The sequence below is a fragment of the Orbicella faveolata genome, unplaced genomic scaffold (assembly GCF_042242905.1).
Source record: "Orbicella faveolata isolate gen_17 unplaced genomic scaffold, um_ofav_v1 contig_46, whole genome shotgun sequence".
NCBI lineage: Eukaryota > Metazoa > Cnidaria > Anthozoa > Scleractinia > Merulinidae > Orbicella > Orbicella faveolata.
The window spans coordinates 24,407,730-24,432,363 of NW_028301576.1; the positions used below are offsets into that span (position 1 = coordinate 24,407,730).

At 38.9% G+C, this 24,634-nt stretch overlaps 2 protein-coding genes and 1 pseudogene across 2 annotated transcripts; 2 read left to right on the forward strand and 1 right to left on the reverse strand.

Moving 5' to 3' along the window:
* The first annotated feature begins 3 nt into the window (after nucleotides 1-3).
* Nucleotides 4-14,140, forward strand: LOC110058090 (neuralized-like protein 4). Its single transcript, XM_020764681.2, has 15 exons — nucleotides 4-131; nucleotides 2,319-2,561; nucleotides 3,305-3,587; nucleotides 4,129-4,262; nucleotides 4,689-4,938; nucleotides 5,171-5,438; nucleotides 6,175-6,328; nucleotides 6,808-7,238; nucleotides 7,406-7,618; nucleotides 8,089-8,476; nucleotides 9,252-9,332; nucleotides 9,595-9,733; nucleotides 10,291-10,406; nucleotides 10,834-10,981; nucleotides 13,103-14,140. The coding sequence occupies exons 2-15, from the start codon at nucleotides 2,321-2,323 to the stop codon at nucleotides 13,314-13,316; spliced, it is 3,060 nt and encodes a 1,019-aa protein (XP_020620340.1). The 5' UTR covers nucleotides 4-131; nucleotides 2,319-2,320; the 3' UTR covers nucleotides 13,317-14,140.
* A 4,603-nt stretch (nucleotides 14,141-18,743) lies between these two features.
* Nucleotides 18,744-23,110, forward strand: LOC110058034 (uncharacterized; annotated as a pseudogene).
* LOC149099040 (uncharacterized) lies at nucleotides 22,939-23,683 on the reverse strand. Its single transcript, XM_089277334.1, has one exon. It carries the CDS (start codon nucleotides 23,666-23,668, stop codon nucleotides 22,967-22,969), a length of 702 nt encoding a protein of 233 aa, XP_089133460.1. The 5' UTR covers nucleotides 23,669-23,683; the 3' UTR covers nucleotides 22,939-22,966.
* Nucleotides 23,684-24,634: the final 951 nt, after the last annotated feature.

Genomic DNA, 24,634 nt, shown 5'->3' on the forward strand with positions numbered 1-24,634 from the left:
TGCAAAGGCCTGGATCGGGGAAGAAGGCGCTTTTTAGATCCCGGAAGTGTACGAGGAGTCAACAAGAGGGCTTTCGCTTTCATGTTCATCGCCTCAAAACAGAAAGTTAAGGTTGAAAGACCCTAAAATAGGTAAGTGTGGTAATAGCACAAGCAGTGTAGTAGGATTATATCAGTTTGGATACGGCGTATGACATTTGCAGACTGCAGATTGATGCCCACATGTAGGCCTATTAGAATATCACAGGTTAGCCTGAATATCACTCAGGTTGGCCGAAATAGCGCTCAGGTTAGCCTGTTTACAGTTATCATTAGTTCTCGGTTATGGAAATGGGAGTACGATATTAGTAAAGAAACCTACACCGATTTGGTTATCACACCTAAGTAGCAGAACTAGCTGCGATACTTCTTTGTTGTCTGGTCCGTTTATTTGTATCGTTATTTCCTCTGTTCTGGGTATTGATTTGTAAAGAATATGTTAAGTTTTAACTTAAGGAAGAAGCAAAACCGTCTTAAGTGATGTATAATTTATTTCGCTTTCGAAAAAGCCAAAACAACCAAGATAGTCAAAGGATATATGAATAGCAATCTGTGACATAAAAAGCAAACCCTTATAAACACTTTGTTATTTCGGCTGAAGCTTCGTCACGCCACTTAAATTTGCGAAATCTGCGACAGTAAATACGCTGTGACTGGATTATTTCAATGACGAGGGGAGAGTTGAGATGTATACTTATGATTTAACTTTCGGTACAACAGTAGTCGACATGAGTGCCTTCGGGGCATTTCAGCCTAGTGGCTGTTCCCTGTATGTGAGACTGACAGCTCATTCACGCTGTAGTGACCGCTTATTCTATACAACATTCGTAATTAAATTGTTGTGATCAGTTTATTACATTATTATTATTACCTTAAGAAGCGAGGGATATGTTAAGTTCTCTCTACAAAGTAGATTACTAAAAGAGTACATAAAAATGTAATCAATTTCACGAAAGTTTTCTATTACGGCTTTCTAGGAAAACCGGATGTTTACAAAAAATTAACGCCGTGTAGAATTTGAATTTTCAGTTATTTTGTTCGTTTAAATTCGTCTCGCCCTAGCCAGTCTTGCCCATTATTCTTGTTTACTTTGTCCTTGGGAAGTACTCTCAGTGACGTGACACAGGTGATCCAGTGCAATCCTCAGGGACAAAACCCCTGGCAAACCAGGGAGATGTGCAAAGTTATAGTGTATTCAATAAACTTTTCAGCTTGCGATCGGACAATATTAAATGACGGGGGTAACGACTGGCAGCCATGAATAATATTAGCACGATAACCCGAAATGACGTGACTAGCTTGTGTAGCTTTTGTCTGGCCAGCTCGCTGCTAACATAAAATGAATAGAGGTAGATCTCTGGGACTCCTCCCGGCGTATTAAGAATACCCCAATCGCAATAATTTTTAACTAATTTCTTTCCATAATACCTCTAAAATTCCCTCCCTCTCCTGAGCATAAATATTCAGGGCACGGGCTTTCAAGCTTATAGCACTTATCGAAATCTATCTCGGACTTCAAGCACCCTATTCTGGACGTTTAGTACGGCCAGCCGCTTTTATCTCACTTTTTCGGTGTACAAAGGAAAGCGTACCTCACGGTAGCGTCATTATGTATTTATTTAAACTTTCAATTAGATCTGTAAAAGCTGTTTCTGTATCTAATAATAATAATAGTAATAATAATAATAGTAATAATAATAATAATAGAAGTAAATAAAAGAAATAAACTATTAAAACCTATTTCAATAGTGTTTACATAATGGCTCCCTCCTGGGTTTCAACGTCAATATCAATGTTCGTAAAGTCACAAAAGGCTTTCCGTCTAGCTCTTGAACCTCTATAATAATAATAATAATAATTATAATAATGATAATGATGATGATAATAATAATAATAATAATAGTAATAATAAAGATAATAATAACAATCTTTATACAGGTGGTTCACTTCACTAATTAACAATAACCACCGAAGTGGAGGTAAATATCCATCACTTTCACCGACACTGAGGTGAATAATTGTTTTAGTATATACCACACAAGCTAAATAATTAGCGGACCAAAACGTTATTTTATGTGTGACAAGCGGTCAGAAATTTTAAAATCTCTCGCGCCGGCTGCTCGGAGGTGAATAGTACTTGCTAATCACCTTCCAGTTAACCGATCAGAGCGCGCGAAAAGCACTATTCACTTGTGTGGTATATACTAAAAAGTGATATTCTGTGAGGCTCTGTGAAATCTTTTGACGGCCGTAATAGCAGTGCTATATTTTGCTCTTCAGAAATGGGCGTCGAGCAGTCCATCCCTCTCCACCAAAGACGGATGCAAGCAAGTCCAGTAAATGCTTTATTTGAGCGTGCTGTTCTTGATGCACTCCGTGAAATAGCCGAGGAGTCCAGCGTCCCATCTGAACAGATTGAGCATGCGTGGGACCCGGAGGATTGCTCGCCTAGGTTTAGAGTTTTGAGTGACAGGTTGACAGCCAGAAGACTTCCTTCACCTCTTACCACAGACGGCATAAGAGGTACTAACATGTAACCTTGGCAATATACAGAATGGATCCCATTGAAATGGATATAGGTCGCGGCGTTCCTAGCCACTATTTACGTTCAATATTTTTTGTTGGTTTCATTAGTTTTTCAGACAGTGGCATAGCTTAGACCCACCATCTCAGTAGTCAGTTGAGACCAGACTTTTAAAACATTTTTTAAAGCTTTGTAGTAAAACATAGTTCACATATAAATGCCCGTGTTGATCAAACACCGCCCTGCTTCGGCTCCAGAAAGCGCAACTCTGTCAAGCTTCTCATCAACACCTTTTTAATGCAGTAAAGTCGAAATAAATACCCAGGATTTGGAAACAATCTGACGGTACCAAAGATTTATAGGGACTTAGAAGGCTCAGCGAGTGAGTTTTAAATAATAAGTGTAATATGTAGAAGGACCTAATTCATCTTGTTCGCTAACGTTTGCAAAACGAAACCGGAGGAGGCATAGGTTGGATTCAGGTTGGAAGTTACAGCGTAAGACGTAAAGTAAACGAGGGATGGGAGAGAGAGAAAAGAGGAAAACGAAGACATTGTTCACGAGCTTAATGAAAGCAAGTAGAATATGAGGTTCCAGCTATTTACATTTTCAAACGTCATTGGCATGCGATTAAAATTTGAGAATGTTGCAGTAAACATACAGCATGTAGTCCATATACTTTCGTGACAGTTTGGTCTTAAATTATGCAAAAAAGTTGTAAATTATTTTGTAATCTGAACAGGAAAGAAAGGATACAGACAAGGTCGACATGTGTGGGAGATAACCTGGGAACGAGACGAGCGCGGTTCCCACGCAGTCATTGGAATCTCCCTTCCCCAGGCCCCGCTACAGTGCCTCGGTTACATTCCACTGATAGGATCTAATTCAGAGTCGTGGGGCTGGAATCTAAGCAAGAAGGTGTCCTTTCATTCTGGGGAAGAGTCTCCCTACCCAGCAAATAATCCTGGATTCTTCGTGCCAGATACCGTGTATTGTATATTGGATATGGACAATGGTACTCTCAGGTAAGTGACTAATCGGTTAAGAAATCTTGAAGCTTAATGAGCCTGCAGTAATCTCATTTAGTTTCACTAGTTATGTCGTAATTTTGAAAACTCCGTCTCTTCGCTCGTAAGCTGCCTTTCAAAACTACTCTTTTCATTCAGGTGGCTCGAAATTAAATGCTACCCTATGCTTGGAGACTATCTTTGAAGATTCTTATCTTCACTCAAACTATCTTTTTTAATTCTTGACTCGTTACTATTTACTCTTTCCTCTTTGCTCGTAAACATCTTCAATTTTAAAGATTCGCCCTTTCAGATGTATACTATAATTTTACGATTCTTCTTTTCTTTTCTTTCTAACAGTTTCTTCTAATTTTCTCAAGAACCTCTCCCTTCGATGTCAACCTTAAATCCATTGTCGTGTTCTTTCTTTTTTGACGTAGCCTAACTACCTCTCGTTTAAGCAGCGTGTAGCAATGTTTGTTTATCAATTTCAGCGGGCTAAACCTTAGTTATCATTGTTGCTCGTTGTTTAATTGGCATTACTTGTTTGTTTGCATAGCTTTGCCACAGAAGATACGTACCTCGGTGTGGCGTTTCGTAATTTACCCCGTCATCCTCTGAAGCCTTTGTGCCCATGCGCCAGTGCAGTGTATGGAAACTGTGACATTAAAATGAAGTACATGGGACGAGGAGGTGAGAGTAATAAGACGTCTAAACAATTTATAACTAACATATTTTTTTTCATCTTTTTTTTCTTTCTTCCAGGAAGAGCCTTATCGGTAACAAATGTGATCTCTTCACCCTTAACATTGTAAAGCGATTGAAATGATTTTTCTCCTGAAGGTGTCACTGTTCACCATTTTATCAAGTGGGAGAGCGGAATTTGTTGAATTTAGCACTTGAATGTAAAAACGAGACGACTGGATCAAAGTAACGCGCAATTTTGAGGGAGAAAAGGATGCGCCTTCAGAAATCTGCCTGGAGCGCTTAAACGAATGACTCTAATCGCCCTCTCTTCGGGTCTTTTGGCTGGGTTTTCATCCTTTCTATTTCTATTTTGCTTTTCTCATCGTGCTGTACGTTCACTAACAATTGCATCATTTCTATTGTTCTGCGAAGACAACTTTCTTGCCAAGTTACAGGCAGCGAAAGAAAAAGTTTTACAGCCGCCTCAATCCCCTCCGGTCAAGTCCCCACCACAATCAGCTGGAGTCCGATCGCCGCCCCAGTCTCCGACTCCCAAATCTCCTACCCAGGTCCCAACTGCCTCTAGCGGCCCAGTTAAGTCTTCGGAATCTTACAAGTTTCATCACAGTTGTGGGGACAACATTGCAGTGATGCTGGCCGGGAAGAAAGCAAAGAGAATCGAGTAAGGAAATATTGAAAATATGGCAGACCCACATGAAAGTGTCAAAATATATATCTAGGAGTCATTGTTCCGCTAAACCTGATGCACCACCGAATCCTTAGAGTCTTAATAAACATAAATACAAGTGTTACAACCACATAAGAATTATTCATATTTAGAGTTAACTTACAAGTACAAGTATTGCTACTATTTATGCTGCACGTTTGGCCTAATCCATGTCATTCACTGGCAGCGCTCTACAGCATTTCAATCATGGGGTGGTTTTAACAAGCCAGCCTCTGCAAGTTGATGAGCTATTTGAAGTTCGTTTGGATAGCAAAGTACCAAAGTGGTATGGCAGTCTAGATATTGGAGCCACGACTGTTTCTCCAGAAAATGTGGAGCTCCCTTCGACAATAACCTCCATGGTACAAGGAACAACATTTGTGCTCAGTAGCGATAAAATCGTTCACAATGGGAAAGAGATGACAACAATATCAAAAGACCTAGACAGTTTGTCGGTATGTTACACTCGGAAGAAAATATTTTTGACCCAGAATTGTGCCAAGATAATATTTGACAATAACGTGGTCAAAGTGCTTTGCTCTTTATTCTTATTAGAGGACAACTTGTTGCAAGATCTCTCGGGAAGAATCTGTGACTCTCTTTTCTACAAATTAAATGAACCAGATTTTGAATTAAAAATAATTTTATTATCTAAATCTGATGAGAAGGGTAAATAACTTCCAACGGGAGCTGTTCAGAAAGTGTTTTGAAATCCAAAACCTCGGACATTTTAAAATGTATGACGTCATTGCAGAATGATGTGACGTCATGATTGACACGTGACTATCAATTCAGTGCCCAATTTCGGATGCTTTACACACCATATAAGTTTGATTGCTATTATATAAAAACGTGTTCAATCAATTGCAATCAAAACTTCATGATATATAAAAATGGGTTTGACACTGGCTTAAAAAACCTTGAAATGAACGCTTTGTTACAACACTAAAACTACTTTTTGATTCGGTCTTGACAACGACAAGGGCCTAAGTTCTTAGCTTCGGTCGAAATGAATCCTTCCTGCAAGTTTTATGATTTTGATTGCTATAGATTGAACACCTAACGACCCAAAAATAGGCTTAAGAAAAACTCGTCCGCCAATTTCCCTTTGCATTACTGGGTAGATTGTTCTTTTATATTCGTTTCTTTTATTTGTATCCTTTTAACACTACCGTTTCTTTCTTTTAACAGGTTGGCGACCGAGTAGGAGTAATGCGGATGTCAGACAATTCTCTGCATTTTTTCATAAATGGCGTAGATGTTGGCAAAAAGATAAAAACTATCCCGTCTGTACTTTATGGCGTCGTGGATGTATTTGGCCAGGCTGAAGAAGTAACTATAACTGGTATGGGTTTTGATTATTTTAGTCCCAGTGAAGTATACGATTCTTTAAAGATTGTCGATCACATCATGGACAAAAAATAAAATAAATAAATAAATAAATAAGTATTGAAGAGCTGGGGTTCTAAGCAAGTTTTTGTTCATTTTGTAAAAACATCTCTCAAAAAGTACATTTTACTACCGCAAACAGTGATCTCTAGTCATATCAAACTCTGCTAAGCCTTGTCATGCTCGAAAATACCGTCGCCTTACTCCGAGGCTTTTTCTCTCTATCTTCCGGTTTTCCTCCCTCCTGAAACACCAACATTTCCAAATTCCATTTTGAACTGGATGCAGGACCCCATGAAATCTAGCAAGGGCGGTGAGGCTTTTTCTCTGGATATTGTAAATCATTTATAAATATATTTTTCTATATAAATAATCGCTAACGTAAAAAGATAATTAGTGCTAACCTTCGGAACTGTTACTCGACATGTCTTTTAGGTGGCACAGCGGAAACTCAGAGCAGTAATCAGGACGAGGTCGACTCTGTGTCAGTTATGGTGCGCATGAACAACACCATAAACATCCTGAAGGATGGCACCTTCAGCGACGTGCTGTCCATAACTGGAAAAGTCGCCAAAGATATTCTAGAGCCTTACTCTGAGACAGATGACAGAAAGCTTCGACAGAAGTACGGTGACCACTTATCTGAGATCGGTGCTCCACATCACCTGACCATGCTTCTTCGTCGTCTGATGGATGTCGGAATGGAGACTCGAGATGGCTGGGTGGGGATGTACGTGGTTCGCAGTGTGTTCTGGAACTATGCGGATGCAAGTTTAAAAATGGCCAGGGGTTTGGGACGAAGTGGGTCGCTGAAGATTATGTTGAACGATCTGGACACGTGTGGCACAAGCAGTTCCAAAAACGAAGTAATGTCCAAATCACATTCAACTCTTGAAGTAGTTTTGATAAGAGTGTTTTTGGGTGTCCATACTATTCTGCTACCTACCTGGTCATTTAAACATTAATTTAAAGATTTATTTTGTTTGATTTCATCACATGTAGTTGATAGCACACAATCATTTGTTTTTAATAGAGAAAGAAATTCCTGGTGTCTTCTGCTATCAACATACTTCACAACTGCTCCAAAGCTTCAGAGAACCGTCAGATTTTCTGTGACCTTAGAGCAAAGGAGAGGATTGCTCCATTTCTCAAGGCCGATGACTTGGAAATTGTTGTGCCGGCTTTATTGACACTTGCCTACATCACTTCAGATGAGGAGAAAAAGTTGTTGGAAGCTGAGAGCAGGGTATGTATTTTAATTAAGTCATCAAAACAAATTAAAAAGGGGGTCCTACGAACGGAAAGTTTTCTCAGGAATTGGCTTCTTTTAGAATGTGGAGTTTTTGTTGTGTAGATTTGCCTGGCGAAGTTTGTAACACGCTTAATGATCAGATCAGAACTGGGGATTTTGGAGATGTCAACATAAAGATGAAATGTTTTGGTCAAAACTCGAAGTGGTCAAAGCGTAGTGTGTCTCTTGCTGCAAAGCGAAAAGGCAAACAGTGATGTTTTTGGTGTCAGGTTAGAATTTGCTGATTCTTTGTTCCTTGTTCCCTGTTATTCTAATACAGTCACAGTTATGTTAGGTACTCCTAATGTGTTTGTAGTACCAACGCAAAAGAATGGTAGTGCACACCCAGGAAAACCGTTTGCTGAAAAAGTTGTTGTAATAATTCACATTTACAAAGCATGATTTCCCATCTTGTTGTGGTTTAGGTAATAAGTTACCTTATTGGCATGTTGCGTAATGCACTGAGTCAGTCGGACCTACGAGGCAGATCAGAGGGTACCACATGGTCGTGTCATGAAATCGCAGACGGCTTGAGTAACTTGGTAGTCAACGAGAAGAACATGGAGGCTATGTTGGATAGAGATGTACTTCCACTGCTCATATCACTCATCGGCAAAGGCGATGCAACCGAAAAAGAATGCGCTGCCAACACACTGTGGGTTATTGCAAAGACCTCTAAGGGAAAGGCAAAGATCAAGGAAACTGCGAACGCAATGGAAGAGCTGACTCGTTTAAGCAAAAGTGGTAACCAGGCAATTCAAGAGGCAGCGAAACGAGTTCTCCTCGAGCTTAAAGAAACCAGAACTACCCGAGGTACAGATCCGTTTTACTCATGTTGGCGTGCTCGAGTAAATAGATTTGCTATGAATAAATTGCTATTTTTACAATAACCTCTTTGGGTGACTAGTTATCCTCAAATTTCACTTTTTCAGACAGTTTCTGTGTCTAAACAGGTCATCATTTAGCTCTTATTAACCGAGCAGGAGGTCTGTATGGAAGAATCTCGACCGAGGTTGTGAGTACAAACCGAACGCAGTGAGCTCTGTACACGCGACCGGGTCAAGATTCTCCCATACAGACCGACTAAGCTCGGTTAATAAGGTGTTTATTATATGGCGAACAAGAACAATTTAAATCGTTTAATGTAACTGGTTTGTACTAACTGGCATTTTGCTTGCGAACGACGATGAGCATGCAGGATTTAATTCTGCCAAAGTTTGCTCGTCCTCTTTACTTTTTTTTTCTGGTCAGGCTTTTTGTTGGATTAAAGTAGTCAATGATTTTGCATTTTAGTTTGCAATTTTTTCACTGCAAAATATTACCGGTCTAGATGGGAAAATCTAGACCGCTTTCAATATCGATTTCAACCAATCAAATTCGTGAATTTGGTAGTTCCCAGTCCTTGTGAGATAGAGCCATATAATTAAAGGGCATACGAGTACTTTGAGTGACCTAATAAACTCGTGGGAGTTGATTATAACGATACAATAGCCTCATCCTGGCAGTGTAACTTCTTGACTCCTTTGCAAACTTTCTTGTCTTGACCTGTTAAGAAGAATCCATAATATTTTTCTTTCTGATCACGCAGGTACAGCAAACGTAGAACGGAGAACGAGTTGTGAGTATCAGGAGAAATGTCGCAAGTTCAAGTCATCACTTAAGTTGGCAGGTATGTAATGACTTTAACACTTGAAAAGGCTACCATGCCTTGAACAGATGTTATTTCTACTTATATATACTACTCTTATGCATGTAAGAAACGTTATGTTAATTTTCTATGTCAAATGTATTATAAGTCTCACTAAAAACTGAATGTATAATTCTGTCCAGCTGTGTTGCATCCACCTCGCGTTGAGTTATCTTTGTTTTTTGTTTTGCTCCTTTTTTGTTTGTTTGTTTGTTTGTTTATTTTTATCATTTTTTTTTTTCAGAAATTTTCTTTGACCCAAAATATGACAGATGTTTCTGCACGGAGTGCCACGCAGCCCGAGGGGACAAACTTTACTACACTCGAGGAAAACCTGCAAAGGACTACGGGATTCCAATAGGATGGTGTCGGTTTGGGCTCAAGTTAGTTGAACGTGTAATGAGTAGTTACCAGTAAGACATAGTAAGTCAGAGTTTTGGCCAAGTGCAAAATGTAGCGCAACACACAGTACTGTTCGTTTGTTTGTTGATTTGTTTGTTTGATTGTTTTTTGTTGTTTTTTTTTTTTCGTAGTCTTTCTGGACATTATTGTGTTGTTTCTCATCCGACCGGGATTCTTTTCCATCATAAATAGGAAAATTCATGTTTAGAAAATTTAACATAGGCTTGCCAATTTCTAGAAACTCTAAAGGAGTTGTCATTTTTTTTTTTTTTTTTTTTGGTTGTATGACTGGCAATCGGCTGTGTCGTTTATTTAGTGGTGTGAGACATGTATGTATTAAATGAAGTGAAAGAAGCCGGACGTGGGCAAAGAAAACAAAAGTACGTGGACTGATAAGTAATGTGTAGTCCTTATTCCGGGATTTGTTTCTTCTCATTTTTCCGCTCATTTGTGCTTGATGAGACACAACACTCAGTAGCATGTGTATAATGGGACTTTGCAAAAGTTCACGTTTTGTATGTTCTATATATCTTTGTAGGGTTCATCATCGAGCTACCGCTTTGGACGTGTTTAACAAATGGCATGTGGCATTCCATGGCACAAGAGTGGACAGTGTGAACGCGATCTTGGAATGCGGTGATCTTCTTATCCCAGGTATTTCGTTTAACATTTAAATTCTAATTACGCAGCTAAATCATGTAGAGGATATATGCCATGCCCATAGCATCATAATGATGCTGTTTAGGTTGCATAAGTCACGATAATTCTTAGATTAGATTGCACACTAATGTATGGCTGGCGGTGTACGATAGTTCATCCAATCAGATTGCACCATTTGCATTAGTATACTAGTAGAATTCTACTAAATAAATACCGCGCTATTTTTCTTCATTACATTCAGCTTTAGAAATAAAAGTTTGATTTCACAATATAAATTTGAAATACTAGTTAAATAACATTTAATTCTGAAAAATGCTCTTTTATAAGAGACGTTTGCAATTTATCATCATACAACGCCATGTGTAAGAAAATAAATTAAAGAGTTGATTTTGATTTCAAAATTGTTTAATTTTACGTGCAGGTGATGTCGCGCTCGGAGGAAAAAAGTTAAGCGAGGAAGATGGACATTATAATGATAGCAGAAAGCCAAAAGGATTTGACACAAAACAGATCTTTGTATCACCGAGTGTCCGATACTCTGGACACAACTGCTATGCAAAACCCAAAAGGTAATCTGAACGTTTTCCCGCTCAGTTTCCATCATCTGTTTGTATTCGAGTACCCTCCAAGGGCTGGGTAAGACCGGCACTAAGTGTCCTTCTTGGCTGTCATTGTATCTAAATTAACCAACCCCTTATTGCGGTTGAAAAGGTGGGTTAACCTAAACAGCAACAAGTTGAGTACATTTCGAAGTATCACCTGACCTTCAGGAGCTGATAGCCCTATTAATGGTCCCAAATTCACGAGAATTCATTTCACTTACCCTGGATTTGAATCTCGTCCTCTCGTTACATATATTGCAATTGTGCGAAATCATGGCTATCTATTAAGTCCAGGCGTAGTCAATCGATAAAAATCGATATCGGAAATCAATCGATATTAATCGACATCAATCGCCGATTGCTATCGATTAATATCTGCAATCGATAACAATCTATAACTCACAGAAACATTTCTTTATCGATTGGCAAAACTCGATAACAATCGATAATTCCTGTCTTCGGGAATATCGATTGTTATCGCTTTTAACAAAATCGACAGTAACCAAGCAGACTATTCAAAGACGGCTTTGTTATTGTGTAAAATAATACCTGGACCAACACGTTCACCTTCAGCATGCTACTGTACTAGATTATATTTTCCTTGACCTCTTCTTACGTTTGTTTCCTAATGCAAATAATTCAAATCTCTAGAAAACTGGCTCTGTCAGTTTATTTTGCTTCATCTTAATGCCGACGTTGCAGTAATGAGACTGGAGGGTTTTACGCTGCTACTCTGGGTTGAGCTTCTTCCGGTGTCGTAAACTAGCAAAGAAAGATTTTGTCAGAAATATTTTGGGCTTTTTAAAGCAGTAGTTTCCGTTGTTGTTATTTTGTCAATGATTGGAAAAGATATGCAGGCTATGATAAATTGACTCAATAAACCATTTAGACCAATTTTGTCACTGTAACTTGTAAAAGGACAAAAATAAGTTCGATAACTGATTATCGATACCAATCGATGAGTCAATTGCTGTCGATTTTACTATCGGCAATTGATAACAATCGATAACACACCTTTTTTCCTCATCGATTTTTATATAATGCTATCGGCAATCGATATCAAGCTTCGATTGATATTTATTGTTATCGATTAACATCGATTATCGGTTTATCGATTGACTACGCTTGGATTAAGTGGGGCTTCAAGGGGTAAAATTAAATTGGGAATTGGGAATTGAGTCTCCAGGACTGGTGATCATAAACAAGAAAATAGGAATGCGATTGGAATTTGGGCTAAAACTAGGCTGATAAATGTGAGTTGGGTAAAATTTGGGCTGGGAAATGGTATTTACACCCCCCTTTCAGATAGGTAAAGTCTGCGTACGAGCCAAGTGGCCCTTCTGGCCGGTGCTTATCCCGGTTTCAGTAGCATGAAGCGACGAGCTAGGAGGGAGTATGTTTATTTCCCCTGGACGGGATGCTAGGTTCCTCCCCCCCCCCCCCCCCCCCAGCATTGCGTTCGTCGGTACCCATCTTTATTATATGGAGAAGAGTGTTTTACTGGGAACTAAACCACTCGTAGATTCCATACGCCACTTCATCCGGGACCCGAGTGGCGTATTTTCCGTATGTCACCTTTGTGAGTGTCGTATCGTTCAATGACGTCACGATTCCCGCCTTTTGCTTTTGTTGAATTGGTTTCTCCATATAATAAAAAGAACATTACACGTTGGCTCGAAGATATGAATTTTATGTTCTCGTGGCAAGAACAATATCTCACGAGTTCGCTTCGCTCACTCGTGAGATATTGTTCTTGCCACTCGAACATACAATTCATATCTTCGAGCCACCGTGTAATATCCTCTATATACACCTGGGTGGAGAGAGGCTCTGAGAGTAGTGTTATGCCCAAGAACACAACACAATGTCCCCGGCAAGGGCTAGAACTCGGGCCGCTCGAAACAGAGGCGAGCGCACTAACCAAGAGGCCACGGCGTCCCTTCAGGTCGAGCCTCTATTAATTGTCAACCATTATTTTTAGAAAACTTTCATTACAATCATATTAAAACATCGCACGAAAACCGTCTATTTTCTATATGGCTTGCCTGTATTCACTTATCATATTATGGCTTTTCTGTGATCTTGTAGTTTTCAAGACCCGTCAACAAACAAGACTTTCAGCTCAAAAGCAGTTCTGCAGCTGTGTATCAACCCAGAGAGTTATCAAGTTGGCCCTCAGACAATCGGCGCTACATCTGAGATCGACCCGAAGTTTAGCAATCAGGAAATTGAATGGTCCACTAAGGAACGTGGATCCATAATTCTTTACGGGCTTCTGGTTAAACTTGATGAAGCCAATTGAACATCTTTATTGAGGGCAGTCCGTCAGGACTATCAAAACGGCTGCCAAATCATTCCATGTCATTAGGACATGTTGTGTTGTAACATTTAGGATATGTTGAGTTGTAACGTCTCTGAAATTCGTTTAAAACTGCAGCACAAATGAAACACTGTTTATGTATGGACAGTAAAATTGTTGGATCCATGAACCTTTTTCTAAGGTTCGATTTAGACCTCCTATACGTATGCGACTTTCATCATTTTACTCTGTCCGAGGTTACTGTTGCCTTAGCGGTTTAAAACATGTTTCAAAGACTTAGCGCACTTTTAGAGTAGTATATAACAATGCGCAAGCCGGTTGCATGCTTGATTTATGCAGCGGAAGATTTCTTGTCGTATTATCAACCCTTTTTGCATTTAACAAAGTTGCAGCGTATTAATCGACACTAACAATAGCGAATGATCTCGTGTCGCTACCTTCTAAGGTGAAAGCAGATTTTGATTTTCCAAAGAAACGTTAGAAAATCAATTTCGTAGGAAAATTCAAAGCTATGCATGTGGTAAGAAAAAAAATGGCTAAGTAAATTCATAGTTAATTGAGAACTATTTCTTCCCGATAAGCCAAGGAGAGTCACCGAACAATATAAGTTCGCGCTACTGAGTGACTAGTTTGCAGTGAAATATCAATGCAGTGGGTAGAAGAAATGCTATCCATATTGTGCTGTTTACATCTGCGTTGTTTAGAAAATTAAACATATAGGGCCTTTCAGCACTTAACACACCAAATAGTGGTCATAATATTAAAATATCCTCGGCAAGAAGTAAATAAATTTTGCCAATGCAAAATGGTTAGTGTTGTCTTGGGAGATTTTTAGATCACAGTCTTTCTAATTATTATCATATTGAAAAAAACATACAATTGGAGTGGTTCCTAGAGAATAAATGATAATCCGAGAATGTTCATTGTGTCGAAATTCAATAATTGGCAAAACTAGTGTACCTTGCCTTCAAGTGCACTTGCCTTCAGTTTGCTCAATTGTTAAATGGGAAGGTGTCCGAGGATTCACCGTTGAACGGGACTGTACCCTGCATGTCTTCTTAAAAGGACCTGATTATCACTAGGAGCTTAAGGGGGCAATCAACCTTCGAAAGCCGATGAATAGGGCACTTTTGCTGCTGACCGAGTCAAAAGCGTTGATCACGAAACTTCTCTTGTAACTGGCGCAGAGCGAAGAACATATGTATCGCTGCCCCACTAGATTTTGAAATGCACTGTGATTCTGGATAGATGCATCATGCCTGTCCCAAGTGCAGAGAGCACAATGAAAAAGGCTTTACTGACAATGCTAAAAATTCGACGATAAAACACAGTAGAGATGAAGGACAAAATGGAGCAGTTATCACTTTTCCCTGCGATGGACCAGCATCCCATCCAGGGGGGAGGAGAAATACTCCTAGTCGCTTCATGCTACAGAAACCGGGATAAGCTCCGGCCTGATGGGCCACTTGGCTCGCATGCAGACTTTACCTATCCCTTTATGGCTACAGGGTCCTCTCCCACTGCTTCAACTCGATAAATTTTCAGTAACACATTACTAGCCGAGAAACGTTTTTAGAAAACTTTCCCTCTAATTCCCAGATTTTTTCTCATCAGCGAGGGAAATTGGGAACTCTGTAATGTTGCGGGACAATGTTTCACATTGATCGACGGTTTGCTGGAAGCAGTTTGCGATGACTTCCTAAGTTCCGCGTGAATTTAGCGCAAACTATACGGTGTTCAGTTCTCCTCTTATGAAATGAAATAATATCGTTGGTTTTTCATCAGAAATTGCGCAAAAATTAGCGACGAGTTGAGACACAACTTGCTGAGCAAGTTTAGAAACGAGATTCCCAGTTTGGCCACTCTTTCTGTCACTTATTTCTTTCAATCTGTTGATAAGCAGTCGACCGCATGGCTTTTTTTCGTCTCCCTCCCGGACACAAAGATAACCTGCAATAACCTGCAAGAGCGCATTTTTCCGCATTGGTAGTATAGCTAAAATTAGGCGATACCTATCCCAGAGTACTACTGAGACTATTTGAGAACAATCTTAGAAAGAGTCCAGAGGTCCGCCACTCGCTGGATACTAAGAACTAGAATCGGCGAGATATCCTACAAACAACGATTGCTGACTCTTCGCTTGTTACCACTAACATATGACAGGGAAATGAGAGATCTTTTATTTCTCTATAAGTGCATTTCTGGATATACTGACCTAAAAATTGAACGATATGTTACTTTTACCACACATGGCCGGTCCCGCTCTAAGAACCCCAACCTCGTACTAAAACCTGCTTACTGTAAAACCGCAACTTTTCAAGCTTCTTTTTTCAATAGAATTGTAAAACCCTGGAACACTATCTGTAATCTCGCCCCTCAAGACAAATTTTCTAGCCCAAGTTTATTCAAATATTTTTTGCGCGCCACTTATTTTACTTTACTGGACACTACCTATGATATTGACATGCCCTGCTCCTGGTTCCTCTTCCGTAACTGCCCTTGCCACCACTCTTAATTTTCTGTGACTAATATTATCCGCATCTTGTCTTAAACTATTGTAATTAATTGATTTAACTATAATTTTTAACTATAAGTACTTATTAGATTCTATTGTAATTTTTATCAAATTTAAGATTTTCTATCACCATTCTTACTAGCTTTTAGGGTTGCGCCTCGCATGGGTAACTTTATTTTCCCGTTCGCGCAATTCCTATTGGTCCTTTTTCTTCTTTTAATTATATTGTAATTTTGTGACCAATAAAGTTGATAGAATAGAATATTCACGCTTACATAACATCGCGTTTGGACTATTGTAACGCACTAGTGTATGGTCTCCCAAAGTATCTGATTAATAGACTTCAGCTTGTACAGAACTCAGCAGCTCGCCTTGTTACCTTGACTAGAAGGCAGGAACACATCACACCAATACTAAGGAGCTTACATTGGTTGCCAGTTCATTTTAGGATTATTTTCAAAATATTGTTGTTAACTTACAAAGCTCTGAATGGACTGGCCCCTGATTACATTAGAGACCTACTGCGATTTAACATTTCTGGTCGCACACTAAGATCCTCAAACAACAGGTTGCTTGATGAGCCTAGAGTAAATCTTAAAACGTATGGTGAAAGGGCTTTTTCCGTGGCGGCACCAAGGCTCTGGAATGAACTACCCTTCCAGATCAGACTTTCATCATCAGAGGCAGTATTTATAGCTAATCTTACGACTTATCTTTTTAAGCGTGCATTTGATTTGTAGTTTTTACTTTTTATTTGTAGCCTAATTGTATTATATAGCGTATTTAATTCTTAGGATTTTAGGTTTTTAAAGGATCAGGATTTTAATTTTAAAGTATTGTAAAGCGCTATGGACACATGATTAGTGGAAAATGGCGCTATATAAATGTATATTTATTTATTTATTTATTTATTTATTTATTTATTTTTATGCGGGAGAATGGAAATCGGAACTTTGGAAAACTGCCTGAGCAAATGTAAATTAAGACTTGAAGACCTTGAAGGTTGCTTGGAATACTTCAAAGTTACTGTCAATCAATTGTGGAACAATGCGCCGGAAAGTTGCTGAGTTCCAGTCAGAGAAACACCTGCTTACATTTAATCCGTTGACAATAAGAATGCCCCTGCATCACATCATTGGTACCGGTAACAACGAACTAATATAACATTGGCGAAATCCCACGGATTTAAGCTATCAGCCATTTTCTTTTCAGCACCATTCTTTCCGGCACTTGCTCCATTCGGTGACATCATAAGAATGATCGTTTTATGGCACATCCCCGCAGACTGTACTTTGTTAAGTTGACAAGCAAGAGCAATTTGCATAAGATTCAAATTTAAGGTTACGGTAGACCTTCAGGGGTGTCTTTCAGGGGATCATTCGAGCTCGCGTTTTTTTAAGAAAAACTGAAAACAACAGAAAAGTATTAGATGCCGTAAAGTTAATAAAATGTAGAATCAGATGAAATAAGATTTGAGCCAACAGTTAACGCATACAAGCCTTCAAACGCAAAACCGACAATGTTTGCTAAAGTGAATTATCTCCCTTCCTGTTCGCACGTACGACCAAACAAATTGCCCGTGTCAGTCAGCAGATGACAGATGACTGATCTGTGAGAGGCTGTTTCGATATTGCTAGTGGTTACTGATAAAATCTATAATGAACTAGACGAATATTATATCAAACTTTCAAAGATCAAGCGAGGACGTATTATGTAAATTGGCTGATGCAACTAAATGTCCTCTCTGTGAAGCAGGTGAAGAACAGAAGTAAAATTAATTTCCAGCGTAAAATTTACAAGCCGTGTTGCAAGGTAAGAGAAGTGTTTTACGAAACAGGAAAGTTTAGTATCTTTGTATGAGAAAGGACTCGGATCAGAAGTTTCGCTAACACCAGTTCCACGCATTCGTTTCGTCTCTTGGATTATTTGCTGGTCGTGCTGTCGTAAATTGTAGACGTAAAACTAAAACACGGCAAGATATAGTACCGCAACTGACGAGGAAATATTGGACGAATTGTGATACTTATCTAGAACGTTACCGCTGCTGTTTTAAGGCACAGAGTCTGGTCCTTTAATTCAAATACTGCTTCTGAGTGAACGCTAGTCAAAAACGTCTGTAAAAGTTTTCCAAGTTAACTTCACTTTATTCTAGTGTATATTAGAGCCATTCAAGATCGTATGTCTCAAGTCTATTCAGGGAAGCTAAGGAACGTTAAATGTAACAGAATCATACCACGCAAACGGGTTTTTTGGTTGAAAGAGTTTTCCTGTGCAATAGGAATAACATTAATCAGCGTCCTTCATAAAAGTATTAAATTAGTAAGTCAGTATTAAAGCAAAAGTGTCCGTTTTGTATGAGGAGAAATAAGAGCACTGAGGTTACCTTCTTTTAATCGGAATCACGTGCGCGCTCAACCATTGTTCCACATATCGACGAGGTGGCCTTACTTTTAATCCCAATCAAACGCGCACTCATTTTTTCCATGTATTGGTAAAATGTGTTCTTCCCGATCAGCAATACATTGAGGTATTAGTCATCAGTACCATTTGAATATGAAGGGATGCTCGTCAAATCAGCTGCACAAAATTTCGTCCATCTGTTCATGACTGTGCGTGCATAAATTGTCACACAACACTGCTTTTTAATGAGCGTGTTTATCCTTACAGCAGGTCTCTTTTTGGGTCCAAGAAAATACGTTCATGTTATGTGGAATCCTTGTCCACAATAACCATTCCTTCTTGGACCTGAAGTGGAGCACAAACTTATCCAAAACTGATTTTGCAGCACAACTTATAAAAGCGTCATGTTTGAGCCTTCGAAACTACTAATAATTATTATTGTTATTCTCATTGACTTTACTGGACACAAATAAATACCAGAACGCCATTGCAGAGAGAACGTTGAATTTATTTCGAAGAAATGACTACTCCAGATTCTCCTAACTGATCTGCAGTCTATATCACTGAATTTCTTGTGATATTGATAATCAATGTCATCACTATCATCGCCTTCGCAAGAATCCGCCATCTACGCAAGCGCGATACGTACCTCGTAATAAACCTGACTTTGGCTGATCTACTGGTGAGACCACTGTTCCTGTACCACAAAGACGAAGAAAGCAACAGTTTCACATTACCACCACTTATTCTTTGGGCTATTAAAATCAATTTTCTAATAGCTTCCCAGGTCAATCTTTCCATGATATCCTTGGAGCGGCTACATGTAACACTTTATCCCTTCAGGCACTGCTTGATCACGAAATGGGTTTACTTTAAAATCATCGTCGGTAGCCGGCTTATAATTTTCTCTGTCGCCTTTGTCATAACTATATTATCGCAAGACAAATTTCCGTACGCATGGACATCATTTAACGTTCTTACCCTAATCGTCATCACACTCTCTTATATCATTATTATCGTAAATGTTCAAAGAAGTCCTCATTCACAACATCATGGTTCAATTCACAAGGAAAAGAAACTGTCAGTAACATTATTCATAGTCACTGGAGTTTCCGTTCTCAGCATTTTACCCTGGGCTATTTTATTTCTACATGTAAGAAGGTAAAACAAAATAGCTTAAAAGAGAATTTCTTTGTTATTTTGGATGAAACCTTTTTTACAATTAGATGAGGCTTTAGTTGTGCTCCTTTGTCCTCTCAGTTTACAAGCCATCATGCATTAGATATAATTGTAGTACAAATCTCCTGCAAAATTCCAAATTAACACAACATTTTATTATTACTGGGTTTCTAACTTTGCAAAATGCACTTTTTAGATCTAAGTAAAACAATGAAGTTCGTTTAGAATCATAGTATTCTCCAATCTTTATAATGTTATGGTAATAAAAGTGATTCATGAAAATTCAAGACCCCTTTAATGGAGTACCCAAAGTTAATTTGAATTTATTAAATTGTCATGTTAAAGTCCGCAAAACTACTGAATATAATTGTTACTATCTAATTCCTAGCTGTACTGGAATAATTTCAAGAAGAAGAATAAATTCTGCTCACAGGAATGACTACTAGTACTGAAGATTCTCCTGCAAGAAAGAACAACAGTTTTACAGTTCTCTGTTCAGTGACCTGGCCCTTGGATGGCAGCGAGGCTTGTTTCGATACAGACCTCACTGCTTTTGTCATGTAAATGCATCTAGTTAGCATCAGAACAACTTGTTTTACACAACAAAAGCAGTGAGGTCTGTATCAAAACGAGGTCACCTCGAGCCTCGCTGCCATCCAAAGGTCAGGTCACTGAGCAGACAACTGTAAAATGGTCTATTGACTGCTTTCCAGTGCAAGCGACTGAGGTTCTTCCGATATTGATTATCAATGGCATCACTATCACCGCCTTTGCAAGAATCCGCCATCTACGCAAGCGCAGTACGTACCTCATAATAAACCTGACTGTGGCCGATCTACTGGTTGGTGCCATGACAGGACCTTTGTACTTTGTACTTTTTCCATGAGCACACACACACAAGAAAAAACAAAACAAAAAACGGCCAGGATTCCGACATTAGCTGCGCTATAAAGTTCACCTTGTCAGTAGCTTCCCAAGTGATTCTGTCCTTCATATTCTTATAGAGCGGCTACATGCAACACTTTTTTCCCCTCGGACATTGCTTAATTAGTAAATTCGTTTACTTCAAAATCATCATAGCTAACTGGATGTCTATAACTGTCCTTCTGAGCTCTCTCATGGCTGGCTTATATTTGAATGAATCAGATGCAGAATTTTTACGCCTGGGAATCATTTGGTGCTCTCACCATTCTTGTTCTCATAATCTCTTATCTCATTATTTCTGTAAATGTTCAAAGAAGTCCTCGTGTACAACATTATGGTTCAATTCAGAAAGAAAGAAAACTATCAGTAACATTGCAAGTGAATATATGAAAGATCATATCATGTCTTCATATCAGTAACATTATCATTAGTCACCGGAATTTCCGTTCTAACCATTCTGCCCCGGGTTATTTACGAATCCATCCCAGAGGATATAAAGGACAAATGACACAGTGTGTCAAGGTTTGATATTCATGATACTCTAGCTGTGATATATTTTGCCAGTTCCATAGTGAATCCTCTTGTATACGCCATACGAATGCAGGAATTTGGAAAAGCATTAAGAAACCTTGCATAAAGACAGGGTTAAGCAGAGAAACGATCACAGAGAGCCGAACAGAAAAGAGTTTTTCGTTCACAACCTGAAACTGAGTTGTAAACTTCAACTGGAAAAGACGGGGACGGAACAAACCTTCTTTCCAGGCGATCTGAGATCAAGAAACCAAAAAATGAAGCCAAAGAAATGTCATGATTATGTTTTTGTACGTGTGTCCTGGATGGAAAACGTCTACCACTTTATAAAGTTCTGTGTACATCTAGTCAGATGTCAGTCACATTTAGCCAGATGTTAGTCACAATTATAATTAGTCAGTTTTCGTTAAAGGTCCCGTAATACGGGTAACATTTTTCTTCAACTTGTCTTGCAACATTGTTCCATTGCAAGTTGAAAACGCATTGTTGCGCGCATTACCACGTTTGTGTCCAACTTGTCTCGCAGCAAAATACAGTGTTGTAAGTTGAGGCAACATGTTGCGCAAAGTACATTGTAGACTCGAGTTCTACTTTCTGCAACAAATTTTAGTTTTGCTGCTCGTATTACCACTGAAGCTATAACTTGTCTCGCAACAACTTTGAATTCAACGCTTGTGATTGGCTGTCGCGAAGCGCGGCAACGAGACAAAAACAAAACAAAAAACATGACGGGACGGTGAAGACGAGCCTTAATTCCAAGTAGACCAGTAACTCTCGGAAAGTCATCAATCTGGCCTGTACAAAGACCTCGAGGGCTATCATAGTCTTTGGGACACCTCGTTTGTCCCTTCAAAACAAGCAGCAAAAAAGGCAAAAGGGTTGGAAGAACTGTCGCAAAAATACAACTTTCCGCCTAGCTACCTGAAAAGACACTGAGCTTCATCTGAAAGAACTTCGCTGGAACGAAAAATTAGGAACAAAATGACGACCAGAAGTCGAAGTTGAAGCTCGTCGAAACGCTAAATTATTTGAAGGAAGGCGCTATCTTTATTTCCACACGATTGACCAATCATACGTGTAGAATTCTGCAGACGTGCAACACTGTATTTTGCTGCGAGACAAGTTGGTCATAAACGTGGTAATACGTGCAACAATGTGTTTCAACTTGCCATGCAACGTTGTTGCGAGACAAGTTGAAGAAAAACTCCTTTTTATCAGTACATAGTTAGAAGGAACAATCAAAACAGCTGAAGTGTTCCACGTAAATACGTTTGAAGATTAGTTGTAAACTAATAATTGTTTAAATTTTATTCTGTGTCACCCAACATACGAACTCTTCAAAATTTTTGGCTAGCCTTGAAACATTTATTACAAATATCACGAGTTGGCTTAGAAGCTTTTTGATTTAATCTGTAACTTAATAATAGACAAGTTAACACCTTTGATTTAAAGTGTATGTGACATATTATTTTATTTGCTTGATGGTATCTACGTGAGATCATGATATAGATATCGAAAAAAATGGATTTCGTTTTTTATTCACCGCGATTTAGCCATCTGAAAACGCAAAATTTCCCTTGCAGTTGGCTAAAAAAACCGATGGGGGTTAGGACCTGGGACTAGTCAGGCTGTGCGTCAAAACAAGAACGTAGGTCTACATATCTTCCGTAAATGTACCGTAAACGTACGTTTACCGTAACGACCCCCTCCCCCTCCCGCGGGACCTAGACCTAGATTCAATTATATATTTATTTTCCCAGTCAATAGTCAGATGAAAGTTACGTAGGGTAATTTGATTTAAGGCACTCCACAACAAGGAAAGGTATCGCTTGCCTCGCAACGTTGTAAAATGTCTATTCGTGCTTCATTAGTTAATGCTGCACCGTGTTAAAAGCTAAAACAAAACTCGAAGAATTTTCGTCAAGCTACAGGAATTTACTATGGAAAACTTGGATTCACATTAATATCATTTTCAACAGGAGCGTAGTTAGAGGAACGTTTCTCAGTAGGAATTAGCAAGGAGTGACAGGCCTGCACAACTTCTAACAATGGAAACTTTTGTACCATGTAATATATGACCCCTTTATAGTTTTGCTCTTACGAGTATGTCTTTTAGGGATTTACCTCTTTTATACGATATTAGTGGTGGCTCTTTGAAAATTTGCCGTAGAGAAGGCTGATTTTGTATCAAGTGCCATTTTTCCATTAAAACATTTTTCAGGTTGGGCACTGATGGTTGATATTGTGTTACAAAAGGCAAGAGTTCTTTCCGGCTTTCATGTTTTTGTCTTAGCGCCGATTCCCTTTCTGTGAATTTAATATCTGAAAGGAGTGTTTCGATCAGATTTTTTGGATAACCTCTAGCAAGGAGACGTGATTTGAATTTGTAAATGTTTTCTTCAAATGTTGCTCTTGAAGAGTTAGTTCGTAAGAGTCTTAGAGCTTCGCCCTTCACGAATCCCTTTTTGACACCCGGTGGGTGGCTAGAGGAAAAATGAGTGTATTGAAAGGTTTCAGTTGGCTTAAAGTGTGTTTTTATATCCAGGATGGATTGATCTCTAAATCGTTGGCCTTTGTATACAACTGTATCCAGAAATGTAGTTTCAGTATTTGAAATTTCAGCTGTAAATTTGATTGTAGGGTGATGTGAGTTTGCTTGTTCGATAAACTTGTCTATATCAGGTTGGCTGACATCCCACAAAGAAAAAATATCGTCAATATATCGTTTCCAGATTGTGGGTTTTGCGACGCTATTGCTAAGAATCTCTGTTTCGATATTGGCCATAAAAATATTTGAGAAATTTAAAATTTAAGTTGAAAATTTGACCAGCGCACTGAGATGTTGTTACAGCGAACTAACATAGCAGTGGGTCATAAAGTACAAACTGTTTTTTGTCTGACTTGCTTTCCCTGTGGACCATGCACTATCAACACAGTCTAGACATGAACAGCCTACCCATGTGGCAGCAACATACACTTAAACTGGAACGATGAATTGTATCTCATGTTTTAATAACTTTTTTTGAGAATCAGCTTCCATCTTTTATTTTATAAAAATAGCTCAGTCGGAAAGTAACGACTTCTCGAACGTAACCAAATCCCGAAAGTAACGAGCCAAAGGCTACTTATTCCGAAAGTAACGAGGGTGGTTACTTTCGGAAGTTTCCTGCATACAATTTTGAACCAAAATTGGATTTACACTTGATTGCCTAATTCCTAGCTATAGTATATTTCACCGACTGATTTTTTTTCGTTTCTATTTGCGTGCTTTGCTATACAGTTGGCCACACTATCTCGAGGAAACCGGCACATCCCACCTTTGATAACAATTCGCTAAAATAAAATTGCTGACTTGACGAGTTGAGGCCATCGGCAACAAAAGCGGCCATTTTATTTTGAGTAACTGGTTTTATTCCGCTTGTCTCGTCTACAACTGGTCCTTTCCGTGACGTCATCGATGATCGTTTCACGACAGGCTCACTTAATTGTCAGATTGGCAAGCAAGAAAATTTTGCATAAAATTCTGTTTTAAGCCCAATTAAGCTGCATGACAATTTCTAAGATCAAGTTTCTACATATTCTCCATTTTGGTTGATGCAGCTCAATGCCGTCTGGACTAAAAAACAAAACAGGAACAGCAAGAAAATAACCGATGTAAAAATATATATACTTTTAATTTCTGGAGAAAGCTGTGTATCAAGGTAAGCGGGAATGCTTTACGAGAAAGGGGGGGTTATTATCTTTCTGTGAG